This window comes from Rhea pennata, chromosome 6 (assembly GCF_028389875.1).
Source record: "Rhea pennata isolate bPtePen1 chromosome 6, bPtePen1.pri, whole genome shotgun sequence".
Classification (NCBI taxonomy): domain Eukaryota; kingdom Metazoa; phylum Chordata; class Aves; order Rheiformes; family Rheidae; genus Rhea; species Rhea pennata.
The window spans coordinates 33,686,785-33,708,142 of record NC_084668.1 but is presented as its reverse complement, the minus strand read 5'-3'; the positions used below and the strand labels follow the sequence as shown (position 1 = coordinate 33,708,142).

General features: G+C 38.6%; 2 protein-coding genes across 3 annotated transcripts; one reads left to right on the top strand and one right to left on the bottom strand.

Moving 5' to 3' along the window:
• Positions 1-3,367: 3,367 nt before the first annotated feature.
• On the bottom strand, positions 3,368-10,854 carry MAIP1 (matrix AAA peptidase interacting protein 1). Its single transcript, XM_062578684.1, has 5 exons — positions 10,536-10,854; positions 8,786-8,857; positions 6,820-6,946; positions 5,580-5,730; positions 3,368-3,635 (listed from the first exon to the last, which is right to left on the bottom strand). Exons 1-5 carry the CDS (start codon positions 10,842-10,844, stop codon positions 3,557-3,559), a joined length of 738 nt encoding a protein of 245 aa, XP_062434668.1. The 5' UTR covers positions 10,845-10,854; the 3' UTR covers positions 3,368-3,556.
• Positions 10,855-11,154: 300 nt separating this feature from the next.
• Positions 11,155-20,889, top strand: TYW5 (tRNA-yW synthesizing protein 5). Of its 2 annotated transcripts, none has more exons than XM_062578360.1 (8): positions 11,155-11,268; positions 13,007-13,161; positions 15,575-15,644; positions 16,527-16,571; positions 17,099-17,236; positions 18,087-18,174; positions 18,708-18,824; positions 20,510-20,889. In XM_062578360.1, the coding sequence occupies exons 1-8, from the start codon at positions 11,182-11,184 to the stop codon at positions 20,764-20,766; spliced, it is 957 nt and encodes a 318-aa protein (XP_062434344.1). In that variant the 5' UTR covers positions 11,155-11,181; the 3' UTR covers positions 20,767-20,889. The 2 variants fall into 2 exon arrangements, with proteins under 2 accessions (XP_062434344.1, XP_062434345.1); XM_062578361.1 differs by lacking the exon at positions 11,155-11,268 and adding an exon at positions 11,275-11,437 and having other exon boundaries at positions 20,492-20,889.
• Positions 20,890-21,358: the final 469 nt, after the last annotated feature.

The window sequence follows — 21,358 nt, the reverse complement described above, 5'->3', positions numbered from 1 at the left end:
CAAATCTAAATGATTCAAATAGTGCTTAAATGGGAACCAGTGTCCCTACCATTTTTTCAAATTCCTTTTCCACTTTTCATTAATGGTAGTCACTCAACATCCACAATAGCTTTGTGACCAAGGCCACCTACTGGTGAATGGGATGTGCAAATTTAACAGCGTTTTGGTTGGCCAGATTTAGCTAGGGCTTGTCAAGATTTACAGACACATGCAGCAAAACTGTGCCAAGCAGCTGTTTACTCTTAAGCAATGTCTAGTTAGTAAGCATGATCATGGTTCGGGATGACCATGTAAATAACCAAAGCACTCCTGAATTCCACAAGAACCTAAAGAAATGTAAGTTCATCAAGGGGAGAATATGGCATCTTTAATCCATGCATCCCCACTTCAGGCCTATTCATCTCAACACCTGATTGCTCTGTATAAAATGAATCAGTGGTAACAACCTTGCTATTAAAGATTTTATCTTAAAAAAATCACTACCAAACCTAGTAATCCTGTTTTCAAGAGTTATTGCGGCTTGAACGATGAAGTTTGCAAGCTAAAGCAGCAATATTTTTGATTAGTATGTGTGGACATCTACAGGCTGTAAACTACAGTTAGATCTTACTTGTCCTCCCTGATCTACAGCAACAGAAACAGAAGCCAGACAAGGAGAAAGAAGGGAAATAAAGCAACCTCAAATTCTTACACAATGTGATTTCTAAGATGAGGGCTGAGACAAATCAGCAAGAGTGCTAATGTGCAGTGACACAGAGAACTTTACACCATTCTAGTGTTTCCTGTTCTGCATCCTCAGGGGCTTCCATTCTTTAATATTATGTAAAACTCCTAGTATATAATCCTGGATTACAGTTTTGCTGGCCTTACTCTGGCAGGAAGCATACAAAATCCCACACAGTTTTGTATGCATACTTCTCAGAGTGCCTGCTGCTTATTTCTAAACCATGGAAGAGGTATCTAACAAAACACTTCCTTTAGCTCTTTTTTAAAATCCTGTAACACTTAATATTAGTATTTTTAATGAAAAGTGTTAGAACGATGACACTGGAAATTGCTCCTCCATCTTAGTCTGAGAGTCTTAGGAAGTCTGCCAAGATCAAGATTAAACCAACTTAACTGTTTTGTCCTTCTCTTTTTCGCCTTGAGAATTTGGAACAGTCTTTACAACCTACACAAATTTATTCACTATGAGCTATGTTGAAGACACCAACTAATTTCTTATAAATAATATAAGTTAGGGTAGCTATTTTAGGCTAGCTATGTAGAAAACAGCAGTTTCTGTTCTATATAAACAAATGACATGGAAGAAAAAAATCTGTTTCCATGAGTTAACCCTATCCATTGAAGAAGAACAAAAGGTATTTATATACACCTTTTCTTATAATATATAAAGCCATATATAAATGGCTCAATGTGGCACAGTGACTGAAAATACTAACTACTAACTTAAGGAAAAAATAGAAAAAAAGTCAAAGGAAGACAACTCTCTCTTTAATTGCAAATAAGGCTCTGATCCTGTAAGATGCCAAATGCTCTTCACTGACATTCACTTCAGTCCGAGTAATTCCTAAGATCATCTGCTACAAGACTGAGAATTTACGGATGGCAGGTGAAAAAGAAACCAACAAAACTTCCTGTAAATTTAAACACTCTATTCTTTAAGTTTATTTGTCCATTCCTCCAGAAGTTATTTTTGGAAACCATTATTAGAATGTAAATCTATTCTAATTACACCAGCTTTATTCACTGTAGAAGCAAATCGTTCTTTCCAGTATGGTATGCTTAGTAATCTAGGTGCCTTTCAGCTATATTTATGATACATTAAGGTTGTCGGTAGTTTTGTATTTGATAGAGATTTGTAGTCTCCAAGATAAGATTTTTTTTACGGAAGCTTAGCAAAAAAACCCAAACCAAAACAAACTGAACTTTGAGAGATAATACATATAAATACTTATGTATGTAAGTACATAAGATAGTACATATAAATTTCTAAATGATATCTTATTCTTCAACAAAATTGTGTTCTTACCAACTTAGAGCATGTTCATATCAAGTCACCATTTTATAGTGAACAAAAGCAGGCTGTTGTTACAAACAACATCAATTTATTATCAATTTACTAATCAATAAATTGATTAATAGCCAAGTTATTATTTATTATCAATTGATACTGACATCAATAATATCAATTATAACCACTGTTAGCCCTTCACTGCTAGCCTGTAACTGTTTACTGAAGTGTATGCCCTACCTCCATTTTGAAAAATGGAGCACTATTAACAGGGCAATCCCCTATATTATGTCACGACTGTCCTTTTTGAGATATCCAGTCAAATACAAGTACACTGAATTAAAAATTTTAAGATATACCAGCATTTCTAGATGGGTAACTGTTAATTTAATGTGAAAACAGACACACCTGAATATAAAGATGGCTCTTCTGAATAACACATATTTGAAATAGTTTAGTCTTTTTTACTGTATAAAAATGAATTCTTGTCATTAAATTACTTCATCAAAGTAATCATCATTATTTAAGGCTGAAGTTTAATTTATACTCTCCAATCACAGCTCCTGTAAATCACATTGATTATACTTCAAAACACTATACAAATCCTTTCAACATGCCTGGGCAAGAAGTTTAGTTTTCTCTTTAAAACAGAGATGGGGACACAAAACTGTTATCATGAACTCCTGTTGAATTGCACGTGATAATCTCAAACTACTTAGACCATGGACATAGCTGTTCCGAGAAAGCAGTATCTGATTTTAATGATATGCTTACTTCTCCAACAAACAGAGAGGACTTCATTTAGCTTCACTTTGACATGGTAAGGCCCCCTTTTTAATTCACAGTTTAGATTAATTTTTCTCCTTAAGCCTCTAAATTTGGAACTGCCTGCATGTTACTGAATTGCAAGGAATACTGGACATATTACTTGTCAAAACTGTCAAAAAAAAATCTGAGATCCATTTTCCCAGTGCAATGCTAGAAGTTTGGTACAGGAGCAACTGGAATGAGAAAGAACACTAATAATAGCTCTAACTTTCTTTATCTGAAATACATTCAAAAGCAAAATTACCTCAAAATGCACAGTTGATGCCAGACAATCTAAGAAGTCCATCTACCTCTATTTCATCTCAAATATTATTCAGTTAAATACTGTACAGTCCCTAGGGAAAAAAGAAACATGAAAATAACTCAGGAGAGCCACCAGCCATGAAAATGCTATTTATCTCCAAGTAGCATCATTTCTTCTGAGACTGAAAGAAGTTGGCATACTCATAACACTGGCCTGTGCAGAACTGTGCTGTGCAAATGCCTTGGATGAGTGCTAGTATCAATTAAATTTGTATTAGCCTGTTCCAGGGAAAGAGTTTTATTGTAATGTTTCAGCATAGTATAAATTTCAGATACACTTCTGGGAAACAAATATACAAAATCCATCCCTGTTTTGGGTGAGATAGGAGGAAGGAAAAAAAGACCAATAAAATGCCTGATGTCTTATGTCAGACCATTTATAAGGGTACACAAAGACACTGCAGAAGACATTTATTCTAATAGCCTTGGATGTTCAATCCGTGTAATAGTCCAGTCTGGTTTTGCTCCTTCTGTAAATTCTCTCTGAAACCTGGAAAAGGTAGCATAGTAAGTGAAGAGTTATTAAAATTCACTTGATCCTTAAAAAGCTACTAACATCAGTAAGAAAACATGAAGAAACATTTTACTTCATCATTATTCCTGTAACAGCTCATTAAGCTCTCATGCTTATGGCCCAAAATGGAAAATCAAAATTACTCCCATTGCAAGAAATAAAGTTCACTGAATTTATCAGCAGTCTTCCACTGACTTTGAAGTGTTTTGGCTCAGATCCCACGGAAGGGATCAAGCAGCAAGAGTAAAGACCTTGATCTCAACACAGTGCCAACTTTTCATAGCAATAACCTTGAATACAGCTTTGGGGCAAATCTTCATCGTAAATAAAGGGTTTCATTTTAATGAGGTGGCAACTGTGTAGCAAAATGAACATGCCGCAGGCTAAGAACTCTACCTGAAAATTTGCACTTTCACTGAACTATATTTAAAACACTTAGAAGTAATGCATTTTCAGAAAAATAACAAAAAACAAGCTAGTACTAAAGTAGCATAAGTAGTATTAAATCTCTTTAAATGAAAATTCCACAGTTGCTGACAAGAAAATGAAAACATGAACTCTCTGTTTTCATAGAGTCTTCCCCCTTCCTTTTGTAGTCATCAATACCTTCCTCCCTGACCTTATCAGTTTTGGCTGGTTGTCACTCAAAGGTAAGTCTGAAACCAAAGCTCAACATCCACGTTCCCAAGTCACCTGTACATTGTGGACAACAGCCGTGTAACCTCATTGCTTTGCTATTACACACTAGACTGCTCCTAGAAACTGCCTTTTCCAAACATCCAAATACTACACTAACATTCAGCTTCCAAAATCTCTAGTATCCTTGCCCATTGAGTTTAGGCCAATACCATAAATAGCAGAAGGAGCGCTTACCTGCAAAGATAACTCTCTGCTAGGAATTAGAAATTCATACTTAATGCCTTAAGTGAAGGCTCTTGAGGTTAATGGGATGTGAGAAGCCTTCAACTCTAAAGAAGATGCTGAATAATGGTTAAGGGATGAATCTAGGAAAATCCATCCATGAGAAAAACATTCTTGTCCTCAGATTGCTTCTTACTCTGAGACTCCATGTTATATAGATCCCACAGTTTCTCCTATTCAAATGTGGGTTTAGAAGTCACTGTCACACATATTATGACACATACTGTCACACATACTGTGTTTCTCAGACTAAACCCCTCACTTTTTCCAAATTCTGAGAACATTATTTTTAATACATTTTGCCAACTGAGCAGGTATTTTTGCTTTGATCTGATGTAGTAAACTAACACAGACATTATAAACATTTCAATGAAAATCCATCTACCTGACTAGCAAGTGCTTCAAGGATTTAGATCACAACCACATGAATTATCCAAACACCAGACAATGTTTATCTTTTTCTATCTTTCTGTGGAAAGCATTCGGCTACATATTTTCCTCTTTTATGGGCTACTTTATTGAGCTAATTGAAATACTGACTTTTGTGCGGCAAGTGACAACTCATCAGCACTGCCCTTCACTGCCTGGCTTGACTGCATTGGTGTTAGCTGTACTGCAAGAAACAGGAACCAAAGACTGATACTGGCCTCCTTCCTGAAAGCTGCAGGAGCAGCATAGGAAAGAATCAGAAATCCTATTCAATGCTCCATGTACTGCCCACACTGAGAGGGAAAGAGTTCCCATTAATTTCAAACTCAGAAACAAGGTAAGAGCATGATGACTTTAATGACTATTTTAAAAATTTACCCCTAGAATAAAAACTGGAAACCTGGATGAGAGCTCACTTAGATTAGAAGCAAGCTAAATCAAAACATACCACATTTTGCACTGCACTGTCCTGCTGAGAATATTTCCACTTCCCAGACTAGCTTCCACACAGCTAGCCCATCTATATGTCTATATACAGTTTATAGCGAAGAAAAGGACAAGGAAACTTACTCGTAGTTTGCTGTTAAAAGATGTTTCTTTTCTTTCATACTTTCATCTCCAAACATAATCTGGAATACTTTGGCTTCACCTGGTACCTCATCAGGTAAGTTAGCACCATTCAGATACCAAAACCGCATCAGTATACTAACAAATTTTCTTCCTGTTGGAAATACAACCAAAGCATAAGTTAGATGTTTTGAACAATGTATGTTTATCATTGGTCAAATATTCCTATTTGCAATCCAGCATATGTTCTACTAAGACCCAGAAAGAGCAAATGACTTTAACCAAAAAGAAAACATGACAGAATAATGAACAATAAAGCTATTTAAAAGCATATTCATCCTGTTTAGCAACAATAAAATTAAATTCAGCAAAAAGGTATGTAATTCATTATGAGTTTTGCCTGACATGGTATAAAGTCAAACTGCACAAAAAGCTGGTTACTACAGGTTCCAAAGACAACTATCGATACTACAAAAGTATTGATAAAAGTATAGGGCAGAGGAGCTGAAACTCAGGGACTAACATACAGAGAGAAAAAAAAAATCCCAAACCCCTCACCCCAAAAAGGGGGGAAAAAAAACTTACTGGGTTTGAGAACCTGAAATGCCCACTGAAAGACCCATGCTCAGACTATGAACCACCTCAACTGTGTATGATAGAGAATCAAGTCCATAATGCTGATATTCAAACAAAAGAAAAACCTTTTTGAGCTCATCATTAGTTTAAAAATCAAGATGTCCTAGAACAGAATATTTTCCACAAAAACAGAGATGTGAAAATAACAGAATTCATTTCATTATCTAGTCTTCGTTATTCTTCTTGCAAGATATATTTTCATGGTTCAAGTAAACAGCTTTCTGTATAGAACATAATTGTTCTTGCAAAATTAAAATAATTTTTAAAATTCAATATAAATACATTAAAATAATAAAGTATGTTTGGGTTTTTTTGAGTGGTTTGAGATGAGCAAGGACAAGTAATGTAAAAATACAAAATTAGAAAAGAGGAAGAACAAGCAAAACGTAAACAGAAGTCAAAATAGTATCATGATTCATTAACAGTAATGTCTCAGGCTCTGGTTTAAAAGGGTATCAGAGAACTACACACAAAGGAAACTATAAGTAGAAGAACAAGGAATGAAAAACAGAATTCAAAAAGACATCTGTAAGGAGAATGCCTGCTAGGAGGAAAACCAAGAAATCAGATTGCTCATAGATGAAACGTTTTAGAAGTCTAAACATACCATCATCATCATAGTAAATGCGAACATCTCCTTCTGTTGTGTACATAATCGCATCTATGTCAGCTGCTAAGGCATCCCTGTGGTTGTCAGGAAGCAATGAAATTTTTTCCTTCAAAATCTTAAGTGTCTAAATTTAGAAAAAAATGTAACTTAGCTTTTCATCAAGAAATTGAAGTAACAATCTTTTTTTTGCTGTTAATAAAAAGAGCCATATTGCCTTAACATTTAAATATACAACATAGAGGATGTGAAAAAGCACTTAGGCACTCCCAATCCCAGTTCAGCCCTATTAAATAAGACTTATTTAATGAACAGAATGAAAGCCAATGAAATCCAGGTATTTTTAAAAAAATCTTTAAAAAAGTTACTGCCAAAACATAAACTGCAAAGCAAGGCACATAAGCCTAGAAAATACCAGTTAAGCTTGCTTCTACAATCATACTTATGCTCTGCCCTCTCTCCACACTATATTCTTTAGCTTTTGATTCAATTATTTCTTAGTTATCTTTCATTAATTTATTTGAAAAGCAATTCTGTTACCTCTACATTGGTATTTGTAATTCAGGGATCCACATTCCCATTAGAAAATATTTAGAAACTTGCAAACCAGAAAAGACTGAAAAATCATTGCTTTTAGAGTGAAGGTTCATGTGACATTCACAGCCATAGCATACAATTGTCCTAAGGACCTATGCAACTGCCAAGTAAAGTAAGTACAGTGTATGAATTGAACATAAGCATCACCTCAAACACCACATGACAGAAAAGTCACAAGGAAGGAACGATGAAGCTGTTCAATGGTTTTTTTTTTTTTTTTTTTTTTTTTTTTTTTTTTTTTTTAACTCAGATGCAGCTTTTAGCCTAATTTAAGTTGCCATTTTTGAATAATAAGCAAACCCAGAGGCCATACGGAAGCAAAAGGCAATCTTCACTACAAGCCATTTTATCTACAAGAAAGAGGCATAAAATTTGAAGAAAAAAAAAAAAAAAAAAAAAAAAAAAAAAAAGGAGAGAGAAAAAAAAAAAGGTCCAGTATCACAGCCTCAGTCAGTGCATGTTCTGGCTACATGGGGGCTCTGAGTTTTTATTAGCCGTTATCACCCAGAGTACTTAAGATGAGCAGAGAAAGAGGAGGTGCTCTTTCAAAATAACAGTAAGAAACAAACTCACATTTTATTGCTATCTCTGCTCAGAGAGAGGAGATAAGATTGTCCAGTGGGGATGCAGTAGAACAGCACCAAAATTTCTGCTGCAAAGGCATGGGTAGCAATAGGGCAGGTCAAGCTGACATCCAGTAACAGGGTAAACACAGAGCTGAAGTAGCTCCTCCACTTGGCTCTGCCGCATCTGCTATCCCCATCCCCTGGGAAGGCCAAGACAACTTCAGCAATTAAAAAATCGTAAGAAGACAGAACACATAGCACTGATATTTAACTAGCCAGGCCAGTCACACCCCTGAGATCATGACACAAGACTGAGGCCTCCCAGATAAGACCAATAATTGGCTGCATGATGTACTTGGGACTGGATACCTATTAGGACAATAGGGATGAACAAAAAAAAAAAAAAAAAAAAAAAAAAAAGAAAAAAGTCACCTACATTCTGGAGCACCCACTGAGACATTCAGCTGTGTTATCTGCTTCTACCAAGAGAGCTATGCAACTCTGCCCTCCCTCCAGAACCCACCCACTTTCAACCCTTTCTGTTATACCTGTCTTTTTGGCATTTGGTCCCTATGTTCAATAGCAAGAACTATTACATTTTTTTATATATATACAGTAACTTAATATTAACTTTCTGCCTTGAAATTAAACATAAAAAGTTGCAAGACAGTCAGAATTGCCCTGTTTAGTGTTAGATTTTTTTTCTCAAATTACACCCAAATGGCAGTGTTTATAGATATCAACAGGTGGGAATGTGTTATTTCATAATTGAAAATCCATTGGCTGATTAACTGAGTATTTACCTCTTCCGATACAAGTTCTTCCAGGAGATCAAGTTTACTCTGAGATAGCAACTTTGAAACAAGAGAGAAGGCCTGCAAAAAAAAAAAAAAAAAAAAAAAAAGTGCACAGATAATTCTAGGTTGGCTAATTCTTCAGCAAAATCCATAATTAAGTGACCCAAATATTCCATGAATGCAGATTTCAGTGTTTGCAGTGCATGTCATCATTGAAATGCCACCTTCAGCATTAAAAAAAAAAAAGATCTGATCAAAATATAAGGTCTCTTTTCTATTAAATAATTTGAAAGGTATAATAAATTCAGTCTCATTCAAAGAATCAAACCTTTTGAACACATGGAAGTAAATGCACAACTTACTAAAAAACCATTACAGTAAACTATACAACTTGTTTTTACTCTCTCTTGATTAATTCAAACAATCTATATCTTTCCCTGTAAACAGTCTGCTCTCCTGCCCTTTTCTCAGTCTATCTCCCAACTTCATTCAAAACGAAGTTCAGGCTAATAACAAATTTCTTTATGAGTCTGAGTTAGTCTCTAAATCTCAAGAAACTCAACCCTTCTTTTCCTCCCATTTTGTAGATATAACTACACGTGATGAGGTCCTTGCGTATTCTATTAGTGTACCTGTGAAATACTGACAGCATTTTTAGCTTTACAATAAAAAATAGGGGCAAGGAAGAACACGCAGTTCTGCATGCACTGAAACTAATTCAGTGTTATTTTCTTCATCTCTCTTAATTATGGATCTGAAGCTCTCAAGCATTTTAATATTCTGTCTCCATCACCTTCTTCTAAAAAAATAAATTCAATAACTGAAGTTTCACAGCAGTTAACTCACTCATTTTCAGAAAATTAGCTTTGAGATCTCTAGCTCTCTAACATACGCTGTTGCAAATGCTCATAGGGTTCATAAGCTTGAAGGAACAATTATATGTACCAATTCTACAACTGTCTAAACTTTGCCATCTTAGGAAAACCAGATAAAAAGATATATTTTCCCTTAAAGCATCTGAAAATGCTTTAATCTGGAATGTAGATACTAAGACATTTTAACATAAAATTAAAGGCTTGTATCTACAGCAAATTCAACAGACTTCACAAGATATCAGCACCAAAGACCAATCGAGCCAAGGCTAGAATGCTGTCTATGAGTTGGAGCCCAGAGAACAGAATTCTGTACAAATATTTCCTCAGGGCAGACACTTCTCGTGTCACTGTAGCTTCAGGAAGCTCACTACAGCCACGTTTTCAGCTCTGTCATAATAATGTGGTCTCAAGACATCTCACTCAGCACATAAAATAGGAGAGAAGAGATTCTCTCGTGCTACGACTCCAGAAGCTGAAAAAGGAGGCACACACCTGTCTTTGCTGACCAGCAGTACAAAGTTTGAGCATCCAACAGTGCCATGTATTTCTATCCTGTCAGACACCTGACATAAACCAGTATCTTTTATTGCGAGGAGATTGTTCCATTTTAGCAATATGTTTCCAGGAACGCGTTGGGAACCTGGATGAAGTCTCCCAGGCGATTAGTCCAGCAGATGAGCAGAGCTTCCCGCAGAGTGATGAGGCGCCGCCGGCCTTCCCGGCTGCTGAATGACAGACACAGCCAGGGCCGCGCCGCCGCAGACGAGGCAGCCCCGGTCCCCGACACGGGCTGCGCCCTCGCACAGGCAGCCCCGCCGGCCCGGGCCCGCCGAGGAGCAGCAGGTAAAGAGGGGCGAGGGGAGGGCGGGCCTCGGCCTCACCTGCTTGGCCCCCCGCGTGAACTCCTCGATGCTGAAGTCTGGGTCGAAGTAGAGGCGGATAAGCAGATAGTAGAAGCGGGTGCGGAGCCACATGACGGGGCTGGTGATCCTCACGACCACGACCTTCCGCTGCGGCCCGTCGGCCCCCGGCCCGTGCCCCTCGCTGCTGGCGAACCGCACGGCGGGCGGCAGCAGGCGGAGCCCCGCGGGCGGCAGCGGCTGCGGGGCCCGAGGAGGCCCCGGCGCTAGCGGCGCGGTGAGCTCGCGCACGAGCCAACGGCCGCGCCGGGAGGCCGCGCGCAGCGCCATGGCCGCAGCGGTGCCCCCGCCCGGCCGGGGCCCTGCCTCGCGCGCTCGGGAGGAAACAGAGCCGCGTCAGCTCGTTCCCCCTTTCGGCGCCTCGTCCTGGAGGGGGGCGCCGCGTAACCGGCGGCTCTGGGTCGTGACCGCTCGGCGGAGCGCACGGCCTCACGTAGCCGCCTGCGTCTCCCACCTCGCGACTGCCTCTGCAGGACTCCCTCCGCACCACGGCCGGATTCAATGTCCCCGTCCCTTACCGAACGGGAGGGGCGGAACGAGCGTGCCCGAGCCGCTCTTTCCGGGGAGCGGCGGCAGGCGGACACGCTTCGCCGAGGCGGAAGCGGCCATGGCGCGGCGGGAGCAGTCGGTGGAGCTGGTGGCGAGCCTGGCCGGGGTCACGCGGGAGCGGTTCTTGCGAGACATCTACCCCCGGGTACGGCTCCGCGCGCCCTCTCCGACGCCGCCGGTAGCGACTCCGGGCCTGCGGGGTGCTCTGGGGCGCAGCGCAGGGCTTCTCTCGCCTCGGGCCCGAGGAGACGCCGGAGCCGCGTGAAGTCGCTCCCTCTGCTCCGGCTGCCCCGGGCGCGCGTGGCAGCGAGGCGGTAACGGCCGCTGCGGGCTCGTGGCGGTGGTGGGAAGGGTGTAACGGCTGCTGCGGGGGGGGGGGCGGCAGGGGCGGTAACGGCCGCTGCGGGCGCGCGGCGGTGGCGGGAAGGGCGTAACGGCTGCTGCGGGGTAGGGGGGGCAGGGGCGGTGGCGGGAAGGGCGTGGCGGCTGCTGCGGGGGGTGGGGCGGCAGGGGCGGTAACGGCCGCTGCGGGCTCGTGGCGGTGGCGGGAAGGGCGTAACGGCTGCTGCGGGGGGGGGGGGGGGCGGTAACGGCCACTGCGGGCGCGCGGCAGGGGCGGTGACGGGCTCTCTGTGCACGGGCGGGGGACACTGGAGCAAGCAGCTCGTACTGCCATGTGCTCGTACGGGTCTGGAAAGGTGCGAGTGTCGTTCAGGCCTTGAGGAACCAGAACAACACTTGTTGGCCTAGTGAAGAAGTGTAGAGAGACTTTTGCAGTCCTGGGAGACAAAGGTCCTTATCCAGCAAGAAAATCTAGTGCAGGCAAACCCAGAGATCTCTGCAGAGGCCTCCGCTACCCTCATGGAGAAGGACAATGAAATGAGGGTTCTGCTCCTTCCAAGGACTTTTTTCTTATACCCATCTGGCTTTTTATTTCATTCCCCACAGGGAGCTGCTAGCAAACAAAATGTGTCTTCAGGTATATTGCTTAAAACCCAAGATAAAATAAATCTATCTTTTATGAAAATACATGTTTTTCTAACAACAAGTAGTCAAGGTTACTTACAGAAAATAAAGCAGTTAAGTAGAGGAGGATTCAACAAATGAAAGGAAGTAGTTTGGTTTAGCAGCCTGGTACTAAAGATGATCAGTTTTGGTTTTGATATCTTCTGCAGGAGGCACCACGATTTATTAAAATAACTGTAGGTTTAGGAGGAAGGAGTTTCTGGTGGCCAACCCCTTCTGATCTGCTGAATAACTCAAGCAGTTGATCTGTCTGTGACTTGATTTTCGTTAACACTGGTTACAAAACACTTGTGACTGCTATTTCTTTTTGTTATTATTGCTTGCTTTTTCTTCAAGGTCCTGATGAAAGCAAAAGAGTCAGAGTTTGTGTGTGCTGAATCAAACCTATTCATGGTTGTCAGCATTAATGAGCCTTAAAAATGGATAGAAAGAGCTTCTTTCTTGAGGAAAATACAGCATTACTGCAGCCCACAGTCCACACCTTAAATGTATGGACTTTTATCTGTTTTCTACTAGGTTCTGGCTAGAATGACTGAACTGTTCCTTAGCCTAGCTAGGTGCTTCAGTGGCTCCAGAATATACTCAGTATTAAAGCTGTCTTTACCTCTCCGTATCATTGCCTTTCCCATTACGGAATAGCATGCAGTAAATACAGAAACAGTATCACAATATCCTGCATTTTGTTTCAACATTCTTCATTCTGATTCATGCAGTTGTTTGGTTGTAACTTTGTGCTGCAGATCCTGATATTCAGCTGAGTTGTTTGTGTGTACTTAGTTTGAAAAAAACAGTTCTGGATTTTTGCACTGGATACTACAATCACTTCGCAATTCTTTTTTTTTTGTTCGCTTCCCTAGCGAAAGCCAGTAGTGTTGAAAGGAATGGAACTGGGTACTTGCACAACCAAATGGACCGTAGATTACCTGAGCCAAGCAGAAGGATCTAAAGAAGTAAAGATTCATGTTTCTACAGTGCCACAGATGGATTTCCTCAGTAAGAACTTTGTGTATAGGTACTTCATTCCAAGGCCTCTTGTATTTAAAGACATGAGCCCTTAAAAATATAGTAGATCTGTTTGAGAGTAGGAGGGTGAAGATCCTTTATTGTGGAAAAATTGAAACCGAATATCAAGTTACTGTCCTTAATTTCCTCCTCTTCTCTTTATTTCACAAATATCTTAATACCATAAATAAATGTTACAAGATGAAAGGAGAGGCCAGAAAGGCCTTAAAAATGATGTCATGGAGAAATGATATAAAGAGATTTTGACAGAGCAATCTTGGAGGAAAGTTGAGCCTGGCATTTGCTGATACAAATAGGAAACCTGATACTAGATAGTATGCTATTTTACTCTAATTATGTAGTGTCTTCTCAAAGTTATTGAATGGTGCTAGTTTCTGACAAATGATATGCCTGAACCTCTTTGAATGCTGGCATGTGGCAGGCATGCTATTCCAAGAGGGATGTTACTAATTAAAAAATGAACTCTTTTCAATGTTAGTATGTGCATTCCTCAATATGTTCAAGCTACTGGCCTCCACACGTTTCACCATCCCTTTAATCTTGTTGAGAGTCTTACAGAATTTTGATCTCCTTCAAAGTTCCTCTCGTGTAGCTTGCCAAAACATTTCTTTAGAGTTCCTCTCAGCTTCATCATTTTGTTATTGTTCTTCAGAGGTAAATGCCTTTATTTTTAATTGTCATTTGTTTTCCCTAAGTGGAAACAAGATGTGTTCAGTCTGCTAAAATTTTAAGAAAGCAGAAGCATGTGCTGTAAGTGTAAACAAACTACAAGTCTTTGCAAGTGAAGGGGAAAAAACACCATGTAATCATGCTCATTTTATATTCTGCTCGCATGAACACTGAACTTTTGAACCTTTGAAATGAGATCATACTTGAACAATTTTGTCTTAACTCCGTTTTTCATTACTTCCCTCCCTCCCTTTTTAATTATAAAACCTCTTACTATGACATTCACAGACGTGGTTAATCAGGTATGTTAGGTATATAGAGGTACTGTGGTTGAGCTTTATTCTGGCAGTTAACAATTAAATACTTTAATCTACTTCACAAAAAATTAGAAAATTTGTAGACTTCCCATAGAAAGCCTCTTGTTCTTATCTGGAGGGAGAGTAAGTAGATCTAGAAGAGCAGGGACTCTAAAGACTTAACGTACTGCTCCATGATTTTTAAACTGATGCAAGTACCACAGCAGTCCCATTGTAAGCGTCATGATTCTACTCCTTTCTTTGTATTGGTTTTTGCACTTGTCCAACCACTCAATGAGCTGGTGCAGAAATCTGAGTGTTTTTCCCTGCTATTTTAGCTTTGTGAACAGGTTGTCCATGTGGTCAGATGAGGACTAGTGCTAGCATAAGGGAGATGAGATGACTAGGGAGAACAGCAAGGGCAGACGGCAGCACTGGCTTGCCTTAGTATAAGCTGTAGTGGAAGTACGCTCTTGGCTGATGATGATTTGGAGAGCTGTAAAGAACAAACAGTTTCTTTTGCCTTCAGCGGGAAGTATGTAAATGGGCAGGATATAACAGTTCAACCCATGAAGTGGTTTAGTTTCTCTTTAGTCTTTTTTTCTTTTAAGGTTCAGCTTCCGTTTATATACCTAAAAACATTTTGGATCCAGTGGCTCCCCTTTAGCCCAGCAACAGTTTTATTTGTGCTGAGCTTTCCTGCAATTTTACAGAAATAGGCAAAAAAACAAGCCTAAAAAATACATCCTTTTAGAGAAACCATCAGTCTTAATCAAGTACTGTCAGGAGTAGGCCAGAATTTGAGTTTAATTTACTCTAAATAGCTTTCTTAGTCTGTGACTCAGACCATTGAGACATTGTAAGCTCAGAGGGATCTTATCGATGTATATAAATACCTGATGGGGCAGTATAAAGGAAATACAGCCAGGCTCTTCTTGGGAGTGCCTAGTGACAGGACAAGAGGCAACGGGCACAAATTTAAATACGGGAAATCAGTTAAGCATTAAGAAAACCTCTTTTACTGCAGGGGTGGTTGATCACTGAAACAGGTTGCCCAGAGAGGTTGTTGAGTCTCTGTCCTTTGAGATACTGAAAACCTGACTGGATGATCTGCTCTAGTTGATCCTGCTTTGAGCAGGTGGGGGATGATCTTCAGACATCCCTTTTAACCTCAACAATTACATGATTCTTTGACTCTGTTTGGTTATATAGTGGGACTATAAACTAGAGAGATTTTTAAGTGTAGGATTTTTATCTTGTAGAACTCTTCAAACATTCACTGCGCATTAGTGTTAAATTGTTTAAAAAATAAGGCAAGTTGCTTTTTTTTTTTTGCTATGGTAGTTATGGTAAGAGAGCTTATGATTTTAAACTTTATATTTAGATCATGTCTTGTTACATTGATTCATTATATTAATTTTAATATTTATATTTCAGAACTCTGCCTTTTGATATATTTGTACAGAGAGCAGCTGAAATCAAACACACAGAGTACTTTCTGTCTGAGGTAATTTCCTTAGTGACACAGTTTCTTCCATCTTTGCCAGTATTTGGAGGAAAAAAGATGACTTGTAATTTAAGGTCTCACTTCAATAAAACCATTGATGTTAAATTTAACTGTTTTGTGTGGCTTGGAGCCAGAGATCTTTCCTTGGAAATCGTTTTATGTGTGTACAGTATGGTTAACTTCAGTGGTCTTGTTTCTGTTATCAAAGACAGTTTATGTGAGCAAAAGTTCTGGCACCAAAATCAGAAATCAAACCATGCTTTAAATAAGTGTGTAATTTAGGTGTTTTGCAAGAAAATGTCATGAAGATATTTTAGAGTTTGGCTGTATCTGCACAACACAAATGCAGAAATACTGTAACATATTGTTGAGGAGCATATATAGGACTTCCTTTACAAAACAATGTTCAAAAACAATGTATCTGATTTTTCAGATAACTGTGAATAAGGAAGTGAACAGTTCTGAATGCAAATGGGCATTTCATGGTTTATGTATATAGGAAGCAGTAAGTTTTGAAGCCAGTTGAAATGGCTTCCTGCCTCAGTATTCTGAAGAACTTAAGTTAAAATCCATGCTTGCTTTGAATCCATCCAGAAAGGAGCAATATAGAAGCAGCTGTCAGTTTGTGATTTTAAGTCTCTCCCATTTCACTCTTTTTCACTCTCAGTTAATCAACATATTTTTTTCATTGCTTGAGATAAGCAGCAGAGAGCAGTAGTGGAAAGGCAGAATAACAAAGCAGCTGAAGTTGTGAGTGCCCCTTATTTGCACCATTTTTTAACAAAGCCCTACATTAGATTAATGAGAAATAACAGGCTCTTTCCTTAAGTGTGCTTGTAATTTATATCAGAAGACGTAACTTTCTTCTTGTATTATATTCAGGATGAAAAGTACTATTTGCGATCTCTGGGTGAAGATCCTAGAAAGGTGAGTTCCCTCAGCTTGCAATTCTAATATTGTAAGCTAGCAGTGTAAGATTATTTTAAGAAGCCTATTGTCATCTCCTGTCTGTGTAGTACAGACATACAACTTCTTTATGGTCAGTTGGTCAATGAGCGTGACCAGATTTAGCTCAGAATATTTAAGCCTAAGTGTCTAAGGTATTGCTACACAAGAGCCTAGCCAGTTACCAAAGCCCTCACTTGCCATTCTCTAGCCATTGTTGTAAGGTGATATAAAGTTTTCTGATGATCTGTTGCTGCTTCGGTGCATTTTGTAGAAATCATAGTTCAAAGCAGCTTTCTGGCTGTTCTTATTGTGGTGGCCAAGTAAACACTGAAAGGAGGATGACCATCAAAAAGCATTACTATTTGCAGCTGTTTGTCAGTGCTGAATGTTCTGTGGCTGTGCCTGAAGTTCCAGCGCTGTGTTCCTTATGATGAGAAATGATTATCAGGTGCTTCCTTATTTTAGTTTTTGTATAGTCATCTAACAGTTATATTTTTTTGATTCAGGATATTGCAGATATCAGAAAGCAGTTTCCTATTTTGGCAGAAGATATTCAGATTCCAGAGTATTTTGAAAAGGAACAGTTTTTCTCTAGTGTCTTCCGCATCAGTTCAGCAGGATTGCAGCTGTGGACACACTATGATGTAGGTAATGCATGTGTTTATCATTAAATGTTGCAGTTAACCTTGTAGGATTGAAATAGCAAGTAGCAAATCTCTTTGACAAAGATCTGTTATGAGACACTTTGCATGTTTTGAAACACTTAAATTGTATAATGTTCTGTGTACTGGATTTTAAATAGAGATATTTTGTGTGCATAATATCTTACTGATTTTATATCTAATCCTGAAATTCCATACCTAAATGATTAAAAGTTGTATGATTAATTCTTTACTGTTTTATTTTGGATTTAAGTTAAAAATCTAAAACAAAGTAACTTTTAACATTTTTGTCTTCACAATTACCTTAATTTTTCATTCTGAAGATTCCAAATAAGATTGTCTTCTAAGATCATGCAGTGTACTTCTGAATAAATATGGTTGTAAAAAAGTACTTTTCATATTATAGTTGAGAAAAAATAAATCTTTATTGGTAAAAAGTCAGCAAAATGAAGTTGGATTAATACTGAAAAAGAAAAGGAATTTCAAATGTATTCTGCATTATGTTTTTCTGTTATATGGTTTAAAGCATGATGTGTCGTTGTTCTAAGATCGAGACTGTGATTCCTCTTTAAAGGAAAAAAAGATAGGGTTGTTGGAAAGCAGGGTTTTCTTTTTTTTTTTGCAAACCATATATGGAAAAAATGCAATTAAGGGATAAAATAGCAGAAATTCTTAATTTTTTGAGGGGTGGGTTAATTCTATATGTAGGTGCTCTTTCAGTTGATTCTTAACACATGAGGGTTTTAATAGTGCACTGATGATGCTTTAGATTATTTGCAGACTATGTATTTATTCTTAACTCTTGGCTGACATCTAACTATGCTTGTTCCAGGTAATGGATAACTTCTTAATCCAAATAACAGGGAAAAAGCGAGTTGTTTTATATAGTCCTCAAGATGCACCATATTTATATTTATCAGGTATGTATATTACATCTAGTTCAGAATTTGGTGACCATAGTTGCCTTTCCAGCTGACTAGTGCTGCACTGTAGGAAAGAAATCACTAACTGGCAGTTTGGTATAAAGGAAGTCACTTGCTGTCTTTACTCTGTTTTTACACGTGCTGTTTGCTGTCAGTCCAAGCTAAGGAATTTTGGTGGGATGGGTTAGGAAATTTGCAAAAGAGCACTGCCATTCATATTTTTTGTCTAGTTGTGGTTCTGCCACCTAACTGTGGAGGAGTATAGTGCTCTGCCTGGATTTAAAATGGCATTTTAAATATCAGAGGAAGTTTGATAGTTAAGTTACTCTTTTCTCCTATAGCTGAAAACTTATGTCTCCTCAGTATATGAGGAATGCTATCAGATTTGCCTGGTTTTTAGAAGAGTTACAGAGCAATGAACCAGTATTGTGTGTGATTCAAGAAATATCATTTCTAATAAATTGTTAATGCTTTATTACTGTTTGGGAGCATAAGAATGTATGTTAATTGTTTTTGAAAACTTTCCTAAGGTACTAAATCAGAGGTGCTGGATGTGGATAATCCAGACTTTGAGAAATATCCCCTTTTTGTAAAAGCCAAGCGCTATGAATGTTATCTGGAAGCGGGAGATATATTATTTATTCCAGGTAAGTAACCAATAGCTCTCACTCATGTTTCAGTTTTAAAGAGTTTGATTTGCAATTTCTCGCTTCTAGGGACAGTAATAGACCACTAAAGCATTTTTTATGTTTTAAGGAGGAGGATCTAGTGATGTTGGCAGAATTTGTCTACTTTTTCCAACTGTACTAATTGTCCTAATAAAAGGTACCATTACATCTACCTGTAAATGTTATCTTCCTCAGAATTACACTGTATGCATCTAAATTTTTATCTTAATAGACTAGGAATATATATATTAAAAAAAAAACTTTTGAAATCTGAAATTAGGAGAGTCAGGTCATAGAATTAATGACATAATTTGAGTGAAGTGGCATTTCTTTTCTCCTTTAGCTCTGAGCACAGAACTGTGAGGCAAATGACTTGATGAGAATTATGGATGGAAGAGTAACTGGACCTTTTAGAAGTTTGTAATCACTTCTGGGGAATGGAAAGACAGATCCTAATAATCTTTCTGCACAAGCAGCAATATTAAGCTGCTTCCTGTGTTAAGATAACAATATATGTGATCAGGGAAAGTTGTTTATTATTACTTTTCTTTTTCCCATTCATGCGCATGGCAAGTACCTACTCTGTTCATATTATTTGGGCATTATAAACAGGCTAGTAAGCAAGAAGGCAGTAGCTTTTTAGGATAATTTAAAATAGAGTCTTAGGCTCAAACTTGTTACTTATTTGAGCTTGCCATTGGTTTTCTTTTTCAAGAAACATTTTGGTACAGTTTGTGTATGTCACGTCAATGTCAGCATACATAATGTTCTTCTGTGTAGCACAGATACTCATTTGACTTTGTCAGTAGGGGTACTGGTCCGAAGTTTGAAACACTTAACATACTAAAAATTACTGAGTGATATAGAGATACTAGTCCAGAGAACAGTGTTAGCTTTGTCAGTGTTCTAGGACATGTATCAATGGAAAAGGAGATGCTCTTTGAGAACTGAATGTGGTTATTATTGAGAAGGTAGAAGCAGATCCTCTTTCTACCTGAAAGAAACTACTTGTTCATTTTTCAGAATAGGCCTTTCAGATGTCATCAGCATATAAAAGCAACAAGCTGCAACAAGCAGTGTTCTGTCTTTCAGCATAAAATTGAAATAGGGTAGATATCTTCATGATAAATTTATTATGAAAATGTACTAAGTGAGGCAAAGATATCTTTGCATTCTTACCACAGTGGTGGTGATTCAGATGAAAGCCTCATGGCTTTACCATCAAATAGTTAGCAACTCTGCATGGGTGACCTGACTGATACTGGTGGTTTACATTAAGGTTTGGGCAATCTGTGCAAGGTAAGGGACTAATTCTATAAGAATACATATGTTGGTGTAGAGTAGGAGATGAATGAGGTGAACAAGGAACATTTGTCCCTTTCATCTTACACTCACTTATATGCTTACATCTGAGTATTACTTTAGACTTCAGTGAGTGTTATTTTTGCATAAAGTTACGGATGGATATAAACATCTTTGAGAACTTTTTAAATTTGGTACAGTGTGATCTTTTAAGGGAAATGATTTTCTGCAAATAAACAAAAAAAGAAGGTTGTTGAAGCTTTTCCTCAACTAGATTTAGTTTGGCTGATTCTGATGCTTGTTATGAATCACATGGAAGTTTTTTGTATTAATTTTCATTTTAGACATTTTTCTCTCTACAGCTTTGTGGTTCCATAATGTAATTTCTGAGGAATTTGGAGTGGGACTGAATGTCTTTTGGAAGCATCTTCCCTCTGAGTGCTATGATAAAAATGACACTTACGGAAATAAAGATCCCATAGTAGCCTCTAGAGCTATGCAAATCTTGGACAGGGCCTTGAAAACACTTGAAGAACTCCCTGAGGAATACCGGGATTTTTATGCTCGGAGAATGGTATTACGTATCCAAGAAAAAGCCTATAGGACTGATTATAAGTAAAATAACACATTGCAAGTCACCAAAATTAGAATGCTGAAATTAAAGAAACATGTGCTATATGGATACTGCCCATGTGTACATAAATACACTTTCTGTAAGACTAATAAAAACATTGTTGATAAACTTTGTTTAGGTGAATATTTATCATGTAGGTGAATATTTATCTTGTAGATATTTCTTCTTATTTTTCTTCACATGCATTGTGTGATCTTGTTGATCCAAAGATCTGTTTCCTATAGGGTAAGTTTGCAGTCCTATGTTTGCAGTATCTGCACTCTTTTTGGAGTGCTTTGCTTAAATAGTTCTGAATAAGAATTTTGACAGGTGGACCGGTCTGACAGAGTGTATGCTTAGAAGTAACTTCACATCTTCCTGAATGCCACCTGGTTTACTAAAGCTTAGCAAAGTCAGGGTGGGCTCTGTGGAGGTCCGAGTTGGGGGTTAGTGGTAGTACTAATGGTTTGTTGTTTTTTGAGTAACAGCTGGGGGGGGAATCAGCTCCCTCTTGTGGTGAAACTGCAGAGCAGCGGCAGACATGAAGAACAGCAAAGGTTAGATCATTCAAGATTAAAGTTTAGAATTGTGCAGCTGC

What these genes read in the sequence shown, in the direction of transcription:
- TYW5 (XM_062578360.1), top strand. Translation starts at nt 11,182, where the DNA reads ATGGCGCGGCGGGAGCAGTCGGTGGAGCTGGTGGCGAGCCTGGCCGGG. An exon ending in TGGGTGAAGATCCTAGAAAG is followed by an intron (nt 16,572 to 17,098) that starts GTGAGTTCCCTC and finishes TTTTTGATTCAG; the next exon opens with GATATTGCAGATATCAGAAA. An exon ending in AGCTGTGGACACACTATGAT is followed by an intron (nt 17,237 to 18,086) that starts GTAGGTAATGCA and finishes TGCTTGTTCCAG; the next exon opens with GTAATGGATAACTTCTTAAT.
- MAIP1 (XM_062578684.1), bottom strand. Translation starts at nt 10,844, where the DNA reads ATGGCGCTGCGCGCGGCCTCCCGGCGCGGCCGTTGGCTCGTGCGCGAG. An exon ending in AAGAACTTGTATCGGAAGAG is followed by an intron (nt 6,947 to 8,785) that starts GTAAATACTCAG and finishes TTCTAAATTTAG; the next exon opens with ACACTTAAGATTTTGAAGGA. An exon ending in CATTTACTATGATGATGATG is followed by an intron (nt 5,731 to 6,819) that starts GTATGTTTAGAC and finishes TATTTCCAACAG; the next exon opens with GAAGAAAATTTGTTAGTATA.